We start from the raw sequence: 20,243 nt of genomic DNA, 5'->3' as shown, positions 1-20,243 counted from the left end.
TGAATGATTTAATAACTGGATAGACCCTTTTTTTTTTCTTTCTCCTGAGTATATGACTCACCAGCTTCATATGTTAAGCCAGCATGCCTGGAAAAAGCTTGGTCCAGAACCTGTCCCAGGTATTAATACTTACAATGGGGTTCCTATTCTTTGAGTTAGTGGAGGTTAGAAAGATACCAAACTAGGAATTGTGGGGAAATGGTGGCATTGGCAAGGAATGATCCTGTTGGAAGGTGAAGATGAAAAGGTAATTAAAAAAAAAATCAATATTGATTGTATAGGAAAATCTTCCTTTCTATATATACCAATGTAAACATGCTCATTTACCTTTTCCTGGCAAATTTCGCACAGAACTTCCAATTTTCTTTATAATGTTGCTCCTTTGTGGCTCAGGGGCTATAAGCTTGAAGTTGAAACTCTTAAAGTACACTTTTTCTTTTCTAACATTTGTGGTTACTTTTTAAATGTATGCAAATCTTACCTGATTCATGAAGATCTCAAGTTTGTTTTCTCATACAAATAAGATTTCAATTTCTCTTCTCAAGTAAATTTAACTAAAGAAGGGGCACTGTGTGTATTCGATGTGGTCCCATGGCCTAGGCCCATTGTTACCTCTGGAACCCAGGCCAAAAAACACATGCGATGCTCTTCACAGAGACTCCCGTCCTCACACAGCTGTTTCTTCTTTCTCAAGGAGATCTTTGAAAGTAGTTCTAGATAATGAGATGTGGGAAAGCTATGTGAAAAGTTGTCTTACTACACACCCACTCCATTGTAAATGGGATTATATACCTACAAATCCTCACATGTGGAATAAAAATATGTGTGTTTTAGTTTGGGTTTTCATTTATTGTGGGAAAATGAAGCAAAATATCTTATGACTCTTTCCAGAAGGAACTTGGTCTCTAAGGACAAGATGGAGGAATATTACTATAAAATGACTTTTTTTCCAATGACTTAAGGATGAGAAAAGCAACAACGGAAAGATCTTTCAATATTATATATACACACACATACACACACACTCTGTAACTTCATTCTCATAGGCTACTGAGACTGAAATATACATTTTAATGTATAATTATGAGATAGTACCTAATTACCAAGTATGCAAACTGGAACTGAATACGCTGGGCAGAGAATTTCAGACAGCATGATAAACCGTACCCAGGGAATAAACAGCAGCACTTAGCACTGTGCTGATGGCAGAGAGGATTTCCCTCTTCACTGCACAGGTAGTGGGTTATCACCCCATGCTGACAGGAATCTGCACTTGGGTTTACTCTCCGATGAATAAGTTTCATTCTGAAGAGACAATTACGTATAGAATTGGTCTTGATTCCATTTACACAACCAAATTAGGCTGGGAAAGCTCAGTGTGCAGTGAAGACAAGAAAAAAACTCAGAATAAAAAGACATATGTCTATTACAAATTAAATTCCCACAAGGTTAATGTGAACTAAACAGTGGTTTGGTGTTTTGTAAAATAAAAGGTAAAAAACGATATTGAGTATGCAGGCTACCACAGGGTGTCAAGTTACATCAAGAGTTAAGAGACACGAATGATAAGGAATGGCCTTAATGTAACAGATATACATAGAGTGGGTAAACTCCTGGCTTTGGTGTTATTTATGAGGTTTTCTCCACTCTTAGCAGAGAAGTGCATTTCTTCATTGCATTTGCTTTTCATTGTCATAAATTGGTTAAAGACGAAAGAAATCAGCATTATACATCAGTAAGTAGAGTGGACCACTTGATTCTATCTATTTCACATTGAAACCTTAAAATATCTCTTAAGGAGCCAAATAGTAAAGCGCACAAATAAATAAACTGCACAAAAATGTTGCCAGGTTTGCTTTGGCTGGAGACTGCTGACACTGTAGAAGCAGCACAGGCTGGGGGTCTGCAGGTACAGAGGTGAACCCTGGATCTGCTGTGTGCCCAGGTGTGACCTTGGACATGGTGTTTAACCTCTGCTTGTAAAGAGGTGATGTCAACACCTAAAATGCTGAGCGATGATGGTATTTAAGTGGCATAAAGCCTAAAGGTACCTGGCCCATTTTCTGACACCTAATAACACACATGTTTATAGAACATGATAATGTGTTCAATAAAAACCTATTCTCTTTGCTTCCTGTCAGATCATGAGTTCACCCCTTATAGGTCTTCATGTGCACACATTCACTTTCCAAAGGGGAGGCTACTTGTGGCTTTAAATTGTGTTAGCAAAGAGAGATTATTTGATACCATTTAAAAACCAAAGGAGTCGCTCTTCGTCTCTAGGTTGCTGATTTCAGTGACACATGACATATACATACCTAACATAACTTCATTTCTGCCAGTGATGGGCCATGTATACAACAGTGGTCTTGTAGGATTATAATACTGTATTTTTAGTGTGTCTTTTCTATGTTCAAATACAAAAATACTTGCCATTATGTTACTTTGCCTATAGTTTTCAGTTCAGTAAGATGCGGTGCAGGTTAGTAGTGTAAGAGCAGTAGGCTAAACCAAAGCCTAGGTGTGTAATAGGCTAGACTGTCTAGCTTTGTGTAAGTCACTCTGATGTTCTCAGAGCAAACATCACCTAAGGACACATTGCTCGGAACGTATCCCTCTCTTTAAGCAACGCATGACAACATTTATGAAAAATGACTAATTTGGCACATATTATCATATGAGGCACACAGTCACCCTGAGAAGATTTTAAGAGATTAATGCCCAGATTTCACAAATGAGAAAATTGGGGTTCGTGGAGTTAAGAGAATTGCCATAAATGAGACTGTTGTCAGTGGAAAGCTAGGACAGGCACCCAAGTATTTTAGCTGCCACTCATATTTATCAGTGGGTTAAGGCCGTAAGACATAAACCTTAATTTGATCCCTGCGTAGGGATCAGATCCAGGTATTGCGACCATCAAGATGCTTGACCTTGGATAAATGCCTTAAATCCTCTGGTCCCCAGTTTCGTCATCTACATAAGGATTATGATAATATTGTCATCTTCATAAAGTTGCAAAACTTTAAAAAAATATAAAATGAAAGTTGCAAAATAAAAGGTGCACAAGTAAGCACTTGGTGTATATTAGCTATTATACATTCAGAGTTTTTTCACCTTCATGGAGCTACCTAGACAATAGTGTCAGCATACCTAAAAATCTCTGAAATAAAATCTGAGCATTCTGTCCTATAATCGATATTTACTTTCTTTCTTTTGTTTGTTTTTCAAAGGTATCCCACTGTCCTGAATACTCTTGTCCAAGATCTGTTTCTGTACACCACAGTGAATTTCATGTATTTGTCAGATGGGAAAAGTGTCTGCTTTTTTGTAAGAATAAATTTTAACTTTGTAAAGCATCTCACAAATTTTAATCAGCTTCTCTGTCACTCTCACCCTAGGAACCAACTTCACCCTTGCGGAACTGGGCATCTGTGAGCCCTCCCCACACCGAAGCGGCTACTGCTCTGACATGGGGATCCTTCACCAGGGCTACTCCCTTAGCACAGGGTCTGATGCCGACTCCGACACCGAGGGAGGGATGTCTCCAGAACACGCCATCAGACTGTGGGGGAGAGGAATAAAATCCAGGCGCAGTTCCGGCCTGTCCAGTCGTGAAAACTCGGCCCTTACCCTGACCGACTCTGACAACGAAAATAAATCAGATGATGAGAACGGTAGGCCCGCTTCTTAAATACCTTTTTATGTTCTGTGCACTGCACCACGTGGGGCTTCGAATGTTTTTGTTTTTTAATAAAGAGGCGTCGTAAAACCATTCATTTTCTTTGAAGTCGACCTTGTCTACACAGTGTGAGCTGGGGGGAAATAAACCAGCAACCCTCCAGCACACAAGAAATGAGAAGAGAATTTTAAAATCACATTTTGATGATAACACAGCATTCAGGTGTAGTCAGTTGGTCTTATTAGCAAGTAAATTACATTGCAAAAAAGGCAGCTTGATAAACTATGACCTATACCTAGAAAATGTCCTCTCTCCACAAGTTTCTAGGTCTTTGTATTGATTTCCCCTTCCCAGTAAATGGAAACCTGGGTTATTTTTTTTCATGAAGATCTCTTTAGAATCTCACCTTATCTTAGACTTTCATTTCCAGGCGGCAATGCCTCATATCCGTATTGAAGATCAAACTTGGAACAGATGCTCTGGAGCTTAATAATGACAAATAGGAAGAGACTTGTCTTCAAAAAAAAAAAAAGAATTCTTTATATGTTTACTTTTCCCCTTGGCACCTATGTAGGTTAATAGTTTCCTGCATCTTCGGTCACAAATCACTATTGCCTATCCATCAGCTTTCTAGGTGGGGTTTAATGAAACTTTGAAAATTAAATCCTTCCGATCATTAAGCAGTAAATACAGAGAAGCCTAAGCAAGTCGTTGAAGAGATAAGGTGCTTATTTGTGGGTTTCTGAGCAATTCCGAAGTGTGTTTAGTCAAAAACATTTTTTAAAAAGATAAATTGTATTAGGTTACAGCTGATTTAAGAAGAAAACATCAAATGCTATGTGGTTTGTGATGAATAGATTGCATGTTTGCTAAAAGAATTACCATTACCATTAAAATGTTTACAAATAGATCAGTTAAGAATGTTTATATAAAATATTATAAACTTCTGCCAGAGCAGCTTAAAATATTTCCTTTCATTTAAAAAAGAAAAAGGAAATTTGCAGGCGGACAGCTTGTTGTGAATGCAAAAGCGTAGCTAAATATCATTTAATCTCAAAACTGTGTTGAAAATACATCATTTCCTGGGTAAGTCTCACATACTCAAAAAGATGTCACTTTTTTGCATTTAAATTTATGTTTAATTTTGAAATAATTTATTCTACAGTGGGGACAAGGGGATGTGTCTTACTTATGCCTCCGTTCATGTAGCTAATCAAGGTGTACTCTCAAGGAAAAATCTGCACTTGACTCCTTTTGAATTTTAACAAAATTCTGACACTTGGCACATTTGACACTCTGAGGTGCTTATTTGATAGGAAATTACTTTTAGAAGTTTCCATAAAAGCATACGTTGAATCCATTTACTGATGTCCTTTTTCAACTTCATTGTGTGTGTCAGATACTATTTAAATGAAGGCAATTTGATGGCCTAATAAATAAAATCACTTGTTATCCAAGAATTTATGGCACATTTTAAACAAGGAATTTTAGCAAGTCCCTCATAGTTGGTATTCTTACACCTATAAAGGGAACCATCTATGCAGAGTTATTTATACATATTTATAGACCTGCACCTTCTCCCATTTAAGTTATATGCATCTTAAAAACTCATCTAATAAGGGGGTGTTTCCGGTGAAGCCAAGGGCACAAAACATGCTTGCCATGAATTTACCTAGAAGAGTTATGGATGAAAAAAATCTGAAATTAATCATGTATTTGGTAGACCAATAGTAGTTTCATTTTTTTCAGTATTATTCAAAACATCATATTTGAATAATTTTTACTTTCGGTGAGTCTATATAAATCCCTGCATACTGATAAGAAATAAACCCTTAGATACAGTGTCCTGATTATTTCCTGTAGTGCTAGTTGCAATGCAGTCAGAATTACATAAAGAAAATGTACTTAGAAGCACTAAGCAACTCTGTATGTGAGTGTGGCTGGCAAGGCACAAAGGAGGTATTGAAGTCAGAGTTCAAATTAGATGAGAGATGGTTATTTTAAAACATACTGGTAGAATGTCTTTCTTTTTACTTTTAAAACATTTTTTCAATATTTTACATATTGAAAAGAGGTAAATAATGTGTCTTCTGTTCTCATTCTTGGCCAAAAATAAAAATAAGAAATTTTACACATCACATCATAAACTCTTTAAGCAAATAAAAATTGGAGTGTGAGCAACTCTGCAGGCAGAGGTGTTAACTTCAGTAAACTTCTTGCTCTTTCTCTCTGATGAATTCTGTTTAGCTCACAAAGAAATCAATGCTTTTTCACATCACTGATTTTATGAAGTTTGGGAATGTATTATCATATAGATTGACAGTTGCCCCACTGGTTCCACACCATGGCATGGACACTTACAAAGCCATCATTAATTTCTCACACTTGTACCCAGCGATGGCTTCCTCCATAATAAACACTGTGTCCTTCAGAACCAAATCAATAACCTTTTAGGTATGCCTTTCTTGAAGAGGAAGTAACAGGAATCTATACTATGAGATAGAAGCTCTCCAATTTAATTTTAGGTTTTAAAGACACATGGTCATAAAATGAATCTTTTCTGTGGGATTCCATATGTTTTAATTTCATTTCATGGTGGGATTTTAGGATACATGGATTTTTCACTGCGTTTATTTAAAAATCTCCCTTAAAAAATTCCATTTGTGATTTTGCTAAGCATAGTTAGTGAGTGAAGACAGCACTCAGAAACCAACTTCCTTTTTGGTGATATGAAGTGTGTGTTCAGTCTGCACAGTCATAGAGTAAGATCTCTAACTTTGCCAACAGTTGTCCCTAGATCAATGTTGATTGTGCTTCCTGTGCGCTGCTGTGACAAAAATGACCCATTGGATAACTTGACAGTCCCATCAAACAGGTGAACCTGTCTTTCTTTCTTTTTCTTTTTTTTTGGTAGTATAGATACCAGAGTGCTGCATACTATACTCACGAATTTAGCCATTACATTAGCATTGTGCTGGCTTGGATCAAGTTACTTCAAATAGATAGAACTCTCAGATTCATGTTATCTTTTCAGGTTCTTTAATCCTATCTTGAAGTCAATGATGATTTGGCTAGAAATGGCAATGAGAGTTGAGAACAGCCTGGTCAAGTTTTTGCTGCTGTGAAATTTGATGACATCCAGAGAAAGGGCTTTCCTAGTAACCTTAAATTGGAATCCATACTTTTGTTCAGTAATAATTGACCCCCTTAAAATCCTCTCTAAGACCATTTGTATTATCTGAGTTATGGAGAAAATGGGACAGTCACTAACAAACAAGAATAACTAAGTGCCTCCTTAAAGATGCAAACTAGCACAAACTGTAAAAATCTGGTCTATGTTCTCTTGACTCCCTCAGGTGATTTCTTCACCTTGGGACTTAAAAATATCCTTGAGGTTTTTTTTTTTTTTTTTTTTTCTTCCAGCAAAATTCTAGTTTCAGTTATTTCATTGGAAATCCAGAAAGGGAAAAACAAAACAAAACAAGAACAAGAAACAAAGAAAATAAAGTTGGTATGAAATAGGAAGCCAGAAATGGCAGTAAATGAAATCCAGCGTCGGTTAAACCTTTAAGAAAATTATTCTTCCCCACCCCTCTCCACGTCCACCCAAAGTAAATAAGCACAATGTTCATTTTCATCTTTTGTAATTGGGAAATTTACAATTCTCATAATGTACTTTGAGGTTGAAATATAAATGTTGGGTTAATTCCATTGCATTTCACAAAATGCATTTATAAAACAAGCTGGCTCTGGGCACATAATGGATTTATGTAAAGTGTATTTGTGGAACACAGATTCTATTAGATTGAGTCCTTTTCGCAAAAGGTCTGTAGCATATCCGTCTCCTCAGCAGAGTTTCAACACACCCAGGTACTCACTGCTTATTATCTGAGACATGAGGAATGAAGCCTGAGGGAAGGAAGGATTTTCCTTAGCACCAGGGACAATGTCCTTAGATTGTTACTGCCAACCAAGTTGCATTCATTTGTCATTCAAGGTGAGTTACTTAAATTTTTCTCCTTTCTCTCCAGAAAGCGGCTTCTCAATAAATCTAGCACTGGAGCGTTTCTTAAGTAAACACAAACTAAACATGCAAGTGGGATTCTATTTCTACTCCCACTCTATTACTCTTACATGCTCAAATTAACTCTGTGTTTTATAACCCACTCTACCCCTTTCTTCTCCCTAATCCCTCATGTAAAATCACAGAGAATTCCTGTAACAGACGTAAAAACTTACTATGAGCTCCAGACCTAGCCAAAGGCCCATAATTTTGCTCTTAAGGAAGTGAAAAGGCAATGGCAAGGGTAGTAAAAGAGGTAGCTACAAAAAGCACACATTCATATTTGACTGTGCTTAATTTTGATATGGGATGATTTCTTTTCCAGCCACATTTTATGAAGCCAATTTCCATGGAACCTAAAGCAAATTGTTGCCTCAATTTCTTAAAAACAAAACAAAATTTAAAAACATACCAAAAATAAAAAACCAAAAAAAAAAAACCAGGACAAACTTTTAAGCCATTTGGATGACAATGATTTCAATTTGTGTTTTTAAGCTTTATTTTATATACATGTACATTTAAAAGAATACCATTATAAAGAAGAATATGAAATGAATTATCATGGATTTTAAAAAAATGAAAGACATAAACACAAAATACCATAGGTTCTGTCTTTTCCATTCCTAAATGAAAGAATGATCTCCTTTACATTTTTCTAATTCAATTCCTTCAAAGTCCAGGTATCAGAGGCTATAGAGAAAACTTATTTTTAAAAAGCTTATTAATGGGAGTCTTAATATATGATCACTACGATGCTAAAACACAGCTGATAATAACTTATAACCAGAGGCAAAATGTAAGAATATCACATTGTCACATGGCATGATACGAAAGCTAGAAGTGAAAGGATTGATATTCTGCAAATGGACTTGGATGAAACTTTAGAGGTTTACGTTTTTGGCAAATTAAGCAATTCTTACGTTACCGTAAAGTAGAACAGAGTACTTCGAGGAGTGTAGGAGTCTGTGCTTTATTTCAGTATTGCACTTTCCAGATTATAAACTTTAGTGGCATGGTCTTTAGTTATTTATATATTTTTTCCTTTCCTTTGGTGGTTTCTTTCATGTTTGCTAATGCTCCCAGGGGCTATCAAGGAATAGCTCCATTCAATAAATACAATAAATAAAATGAAGCACTAAGCCTTCCTTTTGGCAAGGGCAGCCTGATTATTACATGTGTAATCTCCAGGCCTTCGGGGAGACATTGGGCTTGGTGGATAATCATTTGGTTTTAAGCTGCTGAGTTCCTGATATCAGTACTTTAACTTCAGTTGAGTTGCTCTTTTTACTGCGAGGGCAGTAAAATAGTAAGAAGCAAAATGTTTTTGTCCGTTCGCGATCGGAAGCCTCTTCAGTCAGAAAACTCTTTCTTTGCTTATTGTTCGGTCATTTTTTTAAGTTTAGTTGTTGTTTGTCAATGATCAAATTAAATTTATCTAATAGGTAGGAGAGATGTGCCATGCCTTGAGAATTAAAGTCATAAATAAGATGAGTTAAAACTGAGGAAGTTGATAGTATAAATTTTCTACAGACAATTGAATCAGAAGAAGCCTGCACAAAAAATAATATCAAAGTAAAACAAGTTAGAGAAGAATGTATGAGAAGTAATGAGGCACTTCAATTAGCCATTCTGAAACTGAGACATAGCAGGTAGAAGAAAATTTCAGGTATTAATAATAGATTTGTAAATAGGATAGAAATTCCAGATATGTGGGCATTATGTATATAGACTTATACATGAAACTAAAAATGTTACTTGTGATTTAATTTTGAGGATTATTTAAGTGCTAGCTGTAAGAACCTTCTAGAAAATTGTTCTTTCCTGCTTTCCATCAACTCAGTTTGAGGAATGTTAAAGGAGTTTAAGGTGTGGCTAAGTGGTTTATGGGATAGTTAACAACAGAAGTTAGGAACTGCATGTTAGTCTACAGGCTGAATCCAGTTTGAATTGTTTAATTTGATTAGTGCAGTATCAAACATTTTTAGATTAACAACCAACATTTTAAAAGTGAGAGATTTTATATTAGAAATTTGTATTTTTGGCCATCCTCAAAACATAAGAAGATTCAGTCACCCTGGTTCAGGTTTCGGTCGGGACAGATAGGATTAGAAGCAGCAGCAGTTCTGGATAGATTCCATGTCTTTGAGGTCACCTGATGCTCCTCCAGGCTACTCTATTGTTTAAGGTCTGACTTAGCCTTTGTTGATCCTTGAGTTATCAAGACCCTTGACCTACATACAATCTTTATGGAAATCAGATATAAAAGTTGTAGAAAGCTAGAACCCAGCAGTTTTATGGGTTCATGTATTCAGAGTTAGAATGTTACTTCTTTTGGTAAGTTTGCTCCATCTGCAAAGTGGGTTTAATTTTGGTCTACTAAATTTCTAAAATGGTTTTAAGGCATTTAGATTTAAATGCTTCCGATAAAATTAAATCAAATTAAAATCAATTTAATTTAGAAAGTAATAAAATAATTGTATACGTGGCGGGTGAGTTTAACTGGGTAATATGTCATCTCCATCTTCCGAAGTAGTAGATGCCCTGAAGTACTGAAAAATTAAGGTCAGAGTATTTGATTTAACACATATTCGTAAAGCTATTTTAATGTAAAAGTGTTAGGTGGACTATTTGGAAATAGATGGAGGGAAAACCTACTTTAAAAACTTTAGCTACTTCAGCTGATTGAGGAAAACCCCAGGGCTTTTCAGGAGGAAGCCATTTAAAGAAGAAGAAAATGACTTTGTGCTAATTATGTTCAGTTTTGATCCAGCAATGGTTTATGGAGTCTGTAACAATGAAGTTGGAGACAATAAAGTGAAGGCTAGAAGAGAGACATGCAGTGATAGACGAAGACCTTCAGTATGCCAAGAGAGAAAGACATGGAGCAATGTTAGCTCATGCTGAGCTGGGAACCAGCGAGTCAGAAACAGTGTTCCAGAAACCAAGAAATGTTCTTCAACCAGTGTAGAAACAGGCTAGCCAAGGAACATTGAGGAGTGACTTGCACTCCCCATCCTCATTTCCTATTTGTGAAGAAGAAAAGTTAACTGAAATATGAGCATGTTTCCTAAGGAGGACTGAAATATTTGAGTAGGCATTCTTTGAAAAAGAGTAGGTTAAGAGATAACTTATGCAGAGTTATACTGTTCTGAGGGGAATAAAAAAGATAAACATCACGGCAGTCTTTCCATCCGTGTTAATCATGAGAAAAGGGGCATGAACTCACTTACAGCCAGAAAGTTAGGCACTGGAGGAGTTTTGGGAAGAATTTTTTGTAGTATTTTATGTAAGAAATATACTATGACACATTCAATAATCAGAAAGGATCTTTGAAAGGAATTTTTAAACATTTTTAGTTTAGGGAAATATTTTACATAGTATTTTATGCAAGAAATACACTGACACATTCAATAATCAAAAAGGATCTTTGAAACGAATTTTTAAAGAAGAAAATTGGTGTTTGAAAGGTACCACACTATGCTAAGATATGCACATTTTAATATGCACACAAATATAAAGTTAAACTATGTGTTGTTTTATTCAATATTGGTGAAAAATAGGAAAGTACTCTCAGATGAGGAGATGCGTTAATTTGGGGGTGTGCTTATTTCTGAAAAGATTTCAAGTAATTGCTAATTGCTCTGCATTGGACAAAGCCATTGTGTGTGTGTCTCTTTGTATTTGTGTGTCTGTGTTGTGTGTGCATGGTGAGGAAGGTGCTTTGTTGGGAAGAGGGATGTTATTGAGAGGGACAGAAATCAATAAATATAAATTGATCAAATTCCACGGGTATGAAGACCATATATGAAAACGCCAAAATGAACACTGTAGACATTTTGTAGTGTATAGTTTCAGGGGAGAGAGAGAAGAGAAACCTGTGTTGACCTTCTTGCATCTTGAACTCTGTGAGTCATCTTACATCAGGGAGCACGCCCTTTAAAGCCTGAGATCCCTTAAACCAGTGATGCTATCTCATCCATGTAAGTTAGAATCCACAGAAAAACACCCATGTTTTCTCAAGTCCCACATAAGAACTCTTGCCTCTGAGGAGCTCCGAACCTCTTTGAAACTGTCAGAGAAATATTTGACTTGGTGGGAAATCCACTTTATTTGCATATGTCCCTCTTCCCTTCCCAACTCTCACCTTTCCCCCAACACTTACCCTCCCCAACCTGCATCCAGCAGGGCCTAATCACCTACTCCATGAGCTAATTTCTTTATTACTTCATTCTATCCTTTTGTCAAAACTAGTGAGATCACGTCTCCAAGATGTGGTTTGAGCATCATGATAAACTGGTGCAGGATAAAAAATAATCAAAACTTCCATATAAATTTACCTTCATTTTCACTCCTTCTTTAAAATTTTAACTTTTGAATACGTTTTATGGTGCAAATAATTTATTGGTATATGTATATGCACACATACACATGCACACACACAGCGTATATGACAGGCTACATAAATACAGAAATATATACATTGGAGATGTGTCCAAAAGACTTACATTGATTATTTTAGACCTTTGACTTCCCGGGAAATTAAGCCTGAGCAACCACTCACTCCTCAAAATATTTGGATAATTCATTATTTTGTGGCAACCTGTTTGGTTGTCTTTGTATTGGTAATGACCATATGTGCTAATCATACCTAACTATGTTATGGCAAAATTCCTATTTTTCTCTTTCAATTCTCTCTGCTGATTTTCACTTCCTAGATGAATAGACAAAAATATTGACTTTGTTGTTTCTTGAAGAAACCAAGCACTCCCATGCATTTACAGAGATATTCCTGTATACCCTCAATAGGGAGAGAAGAAAATAAACATTATTTATGTTAGCATACTGGTACAGTAAGGGAAGCTTTGAGAAGGTGTGGTTTTAATTAGGTTGTAAATAGGGGTCAGGACTTTTATGTATGGAAATTAGATGATGAATATTCTAAATGAAGAAAAGCGAGAGTGTATGGTGGTTGGAGAATGGGAGGTGAGGTGAAGATGATGATGATTTTTCAGGGACACTTTCTAGTCTAGAAAAAATTCCAACTCTAGTCAGGCTAATTGGAATATAGTGATTTTATTGAATAGCAGTAGAAATACATGAATAGAGTGTAGTAATCAGATGACCAAGAGCTGTGAGCTTCATCTTAAGGAGTTAAGGTCTGATCAAGCAGACAATACGGAACTATTGAAAGTTTATGTGAGCAAAGACTGCAATATTTTAGGAAACATCTGATTGAAACACACAGATACAGCACACAAACACACACACACACACACACACACACACGTGTTTGGATGGAAAGTAACAAAGTTAGAAGTGATATCAGAAAGAGAAGCAGTAGTCCAGGTAGAAGGACTCCAGAAACCCTTATACCACAGAGTCAACCTGCTTCTTGGCATTTCAATAGGAGAAATTAACCTCTGACTAGCATATGAATGCTGAATATTAGTAATTAAGCAGGAAAATAGGAGGAGGTACATAACCCCACACTCCCACAATGCAGGGAGTGTACTTACAGTGCAATCTATTCTGCTTACATGTAGAATACAGTATTACAACAGCTAGATTCCAGTGTTTATAATAGTTAATCAAATGATTAAATAATAAAGTAGCATCAAGTATTGCTTTGTACAAGGAAAGAAGTCGTAATATTGTTTTTAAGGGCACAGTAAGTGTGTTGTAGGTGAACATTGGCTAGAACTATTCCAGGTTGATAGTTTCTTGAAGATTATTTCTGCTTCTATATCCTTGCCGCTTCTTCATGAGTCATATTCTCATGCAATTTGTTTAATTGCTCCTGTAACTATAGTTATGTCTCCCTTCTCATCTCTAATCTTTTATATTTTTATCACTCATGTTTTTTAATCAGGTTTGAAAGACATCTATTTTTTTTTCAAGCTTTCTACTTGTCTTTATTTACGTTTTCTTTCTCATTACATTCATCTTTATTATATTTTTTCATTTCCTCATTTTAACTTTTGGATTATATTGTGGGATTTTCTTAGGTTTGTTTTTTAATTTTTTTTTATTTCCATAGGTTATTGGAGAACAGGTGGTGATTGTTTACATGTGTGACTTCTTTACTGGTGATTTGTGAGATTTTAGTGCACCCATCACCCAAGCAGTATACGCATCCTATTTGCAATATTTTATCCCTCAGTGCCTTCCCACCCTTTCCCCCTGAGTCCCCAAAGTCCATGTGTCTTTCTAATGCCTTTGCATCCTCATACCTTAACTCCCACTTATGAGTGAGAACATAAGATGTTTGGTTTTCCATCCCTGAGTTACTTCACTTAGAATCATGCTGTGAATGCTACCAATTCATTCCTTTTTGTGACTGAGTAGTATTCCATTATATATATATATATGTATATATATCTCACAGTTTCTTTATCCACTCGTTGATTGATGAGCATTTGGGTTGGTTCCATGTCTTTGCAAGTGTGAATTGTGCTGCTGTAAACATGCATGTGCAAGTATCTTTTTTCATATAAAGACTTCTTTTCCTCTAAGTAGATACCCATTAGTGGAATTGCTGGAACAAATGGTAGTTCTATGTTTAGTTCTTTAAGGAATCTCCACACTGTTTTCCTTAGTGGTCGTACTAGTTTACATTCCAACCAGCAGAGGAGAAATGTTCCCTGTTCACCACATCCATGCCAACATCTATTTTTTTTAATTTTTGGATTATGGCCATTTTTGCGGCAGTACGGTGGAATCACATTGTGGTTTTGATTTGCATTTCCCTGATCATTAGTGATGTTGAGCATTTTCTCATATATTTGTTGGCTGTTTGTATATCTTCTTTTGAAAATTGTCTCTTCTTGTCCTTAGCCTGCTTTTTGATGGGATGATTATTTTTTTCTCATTGATTTGTTTGAGTTCATTGTAGATTCTGGGTATTAGCCCTTTGTCAGATGTATAGATTGTGAAGATTTTCTCCCACTCTGTGGGTTGTCTGTTTACTCTGCTGACTGTTCCTTTTTGCCATGCAGAACTCTTTAGTTTAATTAAGTCTCAGCTATTCATCTTTGTTTTTATTGCATTTCCTTTTGGGTTCCTGGTCATAAAATCCTTGCCTCAGCTAATGACTAGAAGGATTTTTCCAATGTTATCTTCTAGAATTTTTATAGTTTCAAGTCTTAGATTTAAGTCCTTAATCTATCGTGAGATGATTTTTGTATAAGGTGAGAGATGAGGATCCAGTTTCATTCTCCTACACGTGGCTAGCCAATTATCTCAGCACCATTTGTTGAAAAGGGTGTCCTTTCTCCACTTTATGTTTTTGTTTGCATTGTTGAAGATCAGTTCCTGCAAGAATTTGGGTTTATTTCTGGGTTCTCTATTCTGTCCCATTTTTATATGCCTATTTTTATACTAGTACTATGCTCTTTTGGACTATGATCTTATAGTATAGTTTGAAATCAGGTAATATGATGCCTCCAGATTTGTTCTTTTTGTTTAGTCTTGCTTTGACTATACTGCCTCTTTTTTGGTTCCATATGAATTTTAGAATGTTTTTCTAATTCAGTGAAGAATGATGGTGATATTGTGAGGGAATTGCACTGAATTTGTAGATTGCTTTTGGCAGTATGGTCATTTTGTAATATTCATTATACCCATCCATGAGCATGGGATGTGTTTCCGTTTGTTTGTGTCATCTATGATTTCTTTCAGCAGTGTGTTGTAGTTTTCCTTGTAGAGGTCTTTCACCTCCTTGGTTAGGTATATTCTTAAGTGGTTTTTTGTTTTGTTTTGTTTTGTGGCTATTCTAAAAGGGATTGAATTCTTGATTTGATTCTCAGCTTGGTCATTGTTGGTGTATAGAGGAGCTACTGATTTGTATACATTAATTTTGTATCTGGAAAGTTTGCTGAACTCTTTGATCAGTTCTAGGAGCTTTCTGGAGGAGTCTTCAGGGTTTTCTAGGTAAACAATCATATCATCAGCAAACAGCAATGGTTTGACTTTCTCTTTACAGATTTGGATGCCCTTTATTTCTTTCTCTTGTCTGATTGCTCTGGCTAGGACTTCCAGTACTACGTTGAAGAGGAGTGGTGAGAGTGGGCATCCTTGTCTTGTTCCAGTTCTCGGAGGGAATGCTTTCAACTTTTCCCCATTCAGTATTATGTTGGCTGTGGGTTTGTCACAGGTGCCTTTTATTATTTTGAGGTATGTCCCTTGTATGCCGATTTTGCTGAGAGTTTTAATCATAAAGTGATGCTGGATTTTTTTGAATGTTTTTTCTGCATCTGTTGAGATGATCATATGATTTTTGTTTTTAATTCTGTTTATGCATGTGAATCACATTTATTGACTTGCATATGTTAAACCATCTTTGACTCCCTGGTATGGTATGAAACCCACTGGATCATGGTAGATTATCTTTTTGATATGTTGTTAGATTCAGTTAGCTAGTATTTTGTTAAGGATTTTAGTATCTATGTTCATCAGGGATATTGATCTGTAGTTTTCATTTTGGTTACGTCCTTTCCTGGTTTTGATATTAGGGTGATACTGGCTTCATAAAATAATTTAGGGAGGGTTCCCTCTTTCTGTGTCTTGTGGATTAGTGTCAATAGGGTTCGTACCAATTCTTCTTTGAATGGTAGAATTCTGCTGTGAATCTGTCCGGTCCTGGACTTTTCTTTGTTGGTAATTTTTAATTACCATTTCAATTTCACTTATTATTATTGGTCTGTTCAGGGTATCTAATTCTTCCTGATTTAAGCTGGGAGGGTTGTACCTTTCCAGGAATTTATCCGTCTCTCCTAGTTTTCCTAGTTTATGCACATAAAGGTGTTCATAGTAGCATTGACTGATCTTTTGTATTTCTGTGATGTCAGTTGTAATATTTCCCGTTTCATTTCTTATTGAGCTTATTTGGATTTTGTCTCTTCTTTCCTTAGTTAGTCTTCCTAATGGTCTATCAATTTTGTTCATCTTTGCAAAGAACCAACTTTTGTTTCATTTATCTTTTGTATTTTTTTACTTCAATTTTATTTAATTCTTCTCTGATCTTGGTTATTTTCTTTCTTCTGCTGGGTTTGGGTTTGGTTTGTTCTTGTTTCTCTTGCTCCTTGAGGTGTGACCTTAGATTGTCTGTTTGTGTTCTTTCAGACTTTTTGATGTAGGGGTTTAAGGCTATGAACTTTCCTCTTAGAACCACCTTTGCTGTGTCCCAGAGATTTTGATAGGTTGTGTCATGTCATTCAGTTAGAATAATTTTTTGCTTTACATCTCGATTTCATTTTTGACCCAGTGATCATTTGGGAACAGGTAATGTAATTTCCATGTATTTCCATGATTTTGAGATTCCTTTTGGAGTTTATTTCTAGTTTTATTCCACTGTGGTCTGAGAGAGTGCTTGATATAATTGTGTTGTGCTTTTTCTAATTTTTAAAAGATGAGCACTAAATTTTATTACTCTTATTCTCCCTTACTTTGTAAGAGTAAATATATTTGTCAGGTCCTATAGAATTTGATAAAAAATATTGTTCTCTGTGATACTTTCTAAAGATTCTCAGCCCATTTGGACTCTCAAAATAAAACAGAATCCTAATGCTGGCAGTTTTTCACTTTAATACTAACCATTTCTGAAAAAGTTCAATTTTTATTGTTAAGTCTTTACACTGTCCAAAGTAAGATATCTATATGTTTTATATGCATTATATATAGATATACATGTGTATTAATGATATAACATAGAATTATACAAAGTATATGTACATATATAGCGCATATATAGCATATATACATGCATATAGGCATGAAAAAGAGTAGAAATCACCTATAATTTGACACCAACACTAACTATGGTTAATATTTTGAGGCATATATCTTTTGGTCTGTGTGTCTGTCTGAGAGAAAGAGAGAGGGAGATTAATAATTTTACAGAGTTGGCATGTTTTACAAGTCTTACGTAGCGTTAATTTTTTTGGAAATGAACTAAAATCATTTCCCCGTGACATTAAATATTTTCTTCAATATTTAAGAGGGGCATAGTACTCCTTTAATGGAATCCATGTCCTCAATTTCCTTTCATTGTACATTTAACTAATTTTTATTTTAGTTGCAGTAAAGAGCAATGTGATGAATAAAATCCTTATAGCTACATTCCTGTGGACATCCCTGACTGTTTTCTTAGGATGAATTCCTAGAAGAGTTAGAACATACACAACTATGTGAAATTGCAATCCTTTTCAACCAGTGTTCTCAGAGGAACTCTTGCACTAGCACTGTGGGAGAATCAACAGGCATACGGGGTTCTTGAGCTCAGGAGTCACTGGGAATGATCACTAATATTTTACCAAATTATGGATCACAATATTTTTATTCTGGCTTCCCTCCACTTTAATCTGAGCAACTCTTCATGTGTTCATTGTCTACATGTATTTTTTATTTCATGATTTGTATTTCTTCTCCATATGAAAAGATACTGAGACGACGCATCTCTCTTTTTAGTTTGTATTAGCTTTTTACAATGTCTGCAGTGATCCCAGATTATTGTCTACAGTGATCCCAGGTCCTACTGTACCTTGTTGTTTATACAAATGCTTGAAAATGTTCACTTATTGGTGTGAAAATCACTTGGCTACGTTTTCAAAAGCATGCGACTTATTTTCTGTGGGATAGGACACCAAATATATTACGGAGTTGCCTCAGAAATCAGGGCTAACTAGAAAGCAATTTAAAATTGTCGCACTGACCAAAGAAGAAATGCTAGCTTTGAGTAGAGTGGGGAGTGTTTTTTTCCATATTAAATATGTCAGCTATTGTTTGGAATGCAGGACTTTATATCAGATTGTTAATTTACAACAAACTAAGGATAGAATTGCATTCCACATGATGAAAGGAAACTTACATGTACTAGGACAATCTGCAAGGCACCTTGAGGAGATAGAATCGAGTAAATTATGTATTAAATATTCTTAAAACTTCCTCCATCTGTGGTGCCTTTAATTCAATGAGGTTAGTAATCATAAACACAGTGGTGGCCCTGCTATTGGTATTTTCACAAAATAGGTAGTTCTGCAGGCAAGATAAATATCTTAGTACATAAGAAAAGACTCTGAAAATAAGCATGTGGAAGCAATTACTATTATAATAAGTATATGGCTCTGCTAATATACAGTGTTGCTTAATAATTGATGTTATAGAATAAAAACAGTAGAAAACATTTCTATATTCTGGGGCATCCCCTTGTACATTTGGAATGGAAAAGACCCCAGTGAAATGCAGAACAATTAAGAGAGTACAGGTTGTCTTCCATTTCCGCTGATACACATTTATGACCATGAACAACAAGGCACATCGGGAAAGCAGGAAGTATACAAATCAACTTAATCTGTCCCACTGTGGTATTTCAGGCCCTCCACAATGTAGTTCAATTTTATGTTTTTAGCCCTTGCTCCCACTTCTCCTCTAAATATATTTTCAGCTCCAGCCCAACTGGGCTACTTATTTTTTTCCAGAGCATACTCTTTCCCTCTGTGTCATTGTCCCCCCGTTCCCTTTGTCTGCAGTGGTATCCCCAAATCCGTTACATCCCCACCTATCCATTACATCCCTATCCATTATCGGAGAATTATCTAATGTGCCATGACCTCTATGAAATCATTCTGGTTTCCTTAACTACAGTGTACTCCCACTCCTTCGAAATTTTTTAGCATTTTATTTATCCATTTCATCAAGAATTTAGGGGAAATGGTGTAACCCTCACCAAAGTAGAGAAGTAAATGATTTGAGATGAATTTTGGAACTAGAGTATACAGAACTTGATGACAGTTTGAATGTGGTAATTGAGAAAAGAAAAGCAAGAGCTCTTGGCTGGGCACGGTAGCTCATGCACGTAGACCCAGCATTTTGGGAGGCTGAAGCAAGCCGATCACTTGAGGTCAAGAGTTCAAGATCAGCCTGACCAACATGGTGAAACACCATCTCTATTAAAAACACAAAATTACCTAGGTGTGGTGGCTTGTGCCTGTAATCACAGCTACTCGACAGGCTGAGGCAGGAGAATTGGCTGAACCCAGGAGGCAGAGTTTGCAGTGAACCAAGATGGTGCCACTGTACTCCAGCCTGGGCAACAGAGCAAGACTCCATCAAAAACAAAATAAAACCAAAACCAAAAAAACACTCTCAAGAATTTCTAACTTTCAATACTGGATGGACTCCTAAGTATTAAGATAAGGAATACTTGGAGAAGATAGGATGTGGGACTTATTCATTTTAGACATTGTTAAATAAGACAACTAAGTAGAAAGGCAATGTGAGTAATTGTGTAATTATTAAGACTGGAATCTGCAAAAGAGATCTAGACTGGAGATGTCAATTTGAGAATCAGCAGCTTAGCAGGGGTCTGTATATATCCAGGAAAGTAGATGAGTTCACCCAAGGGAAAAAGTGGAGAGAGAAGGGGAGGGGGCCAGGAGCAAACTCAGAGTAGTCCTTAAGTGTTGGGTAGAGAAGAAAGAACACAGAAAAGAGACTGAAATCAGT

General features: G+C 36.0%; 1 protein-coding gene across 4 annotated transcripts in view; it reads left to right on the top strand.

Moving 5' to 3' along the window:
- TENM2 (teneurin transmembrane protein 2) overlaps positions 1-20,243 on the top strand; it is a 1,294,091-nt gene that overhangs the window by 391,268 nt on the left and 882,580 nt on the right. For all 4 annotated transcript variants that reach the window (XM_030927458.1, XM_010358204.2, XM_010358202.2 and 1 more), the window contains one exon: positions 3,399-3,674. In XM_030927458.1, coding sequence (XP_030783318.1) covers positions 3,399-3,674 — 276 coding nt within the window. The remainder of the gene's footprint in view (positions 1-3,398; positions 3,675-20,243) is intronic.

This window comes from Rhinopithecus roxellana, chromosome 3 (genome assembly GCF_007565055.1).
Source record: "Rhinopithecus roxellana isolate Shanxi Qingling chromosome 3, ASM756505v1, whole genome shotgun sequence".
NCBI classification, from domain to species: domain Eukaryota; kingdom Metazoa; phylum Chordata; class Mammalia; order Primates; family Cercopithecidae; genus Rhinopithecus; species Rhinopithecus roxellana.
This window is presented reverse-complemented; position numbering and strand designations above follow the sequence as displayed.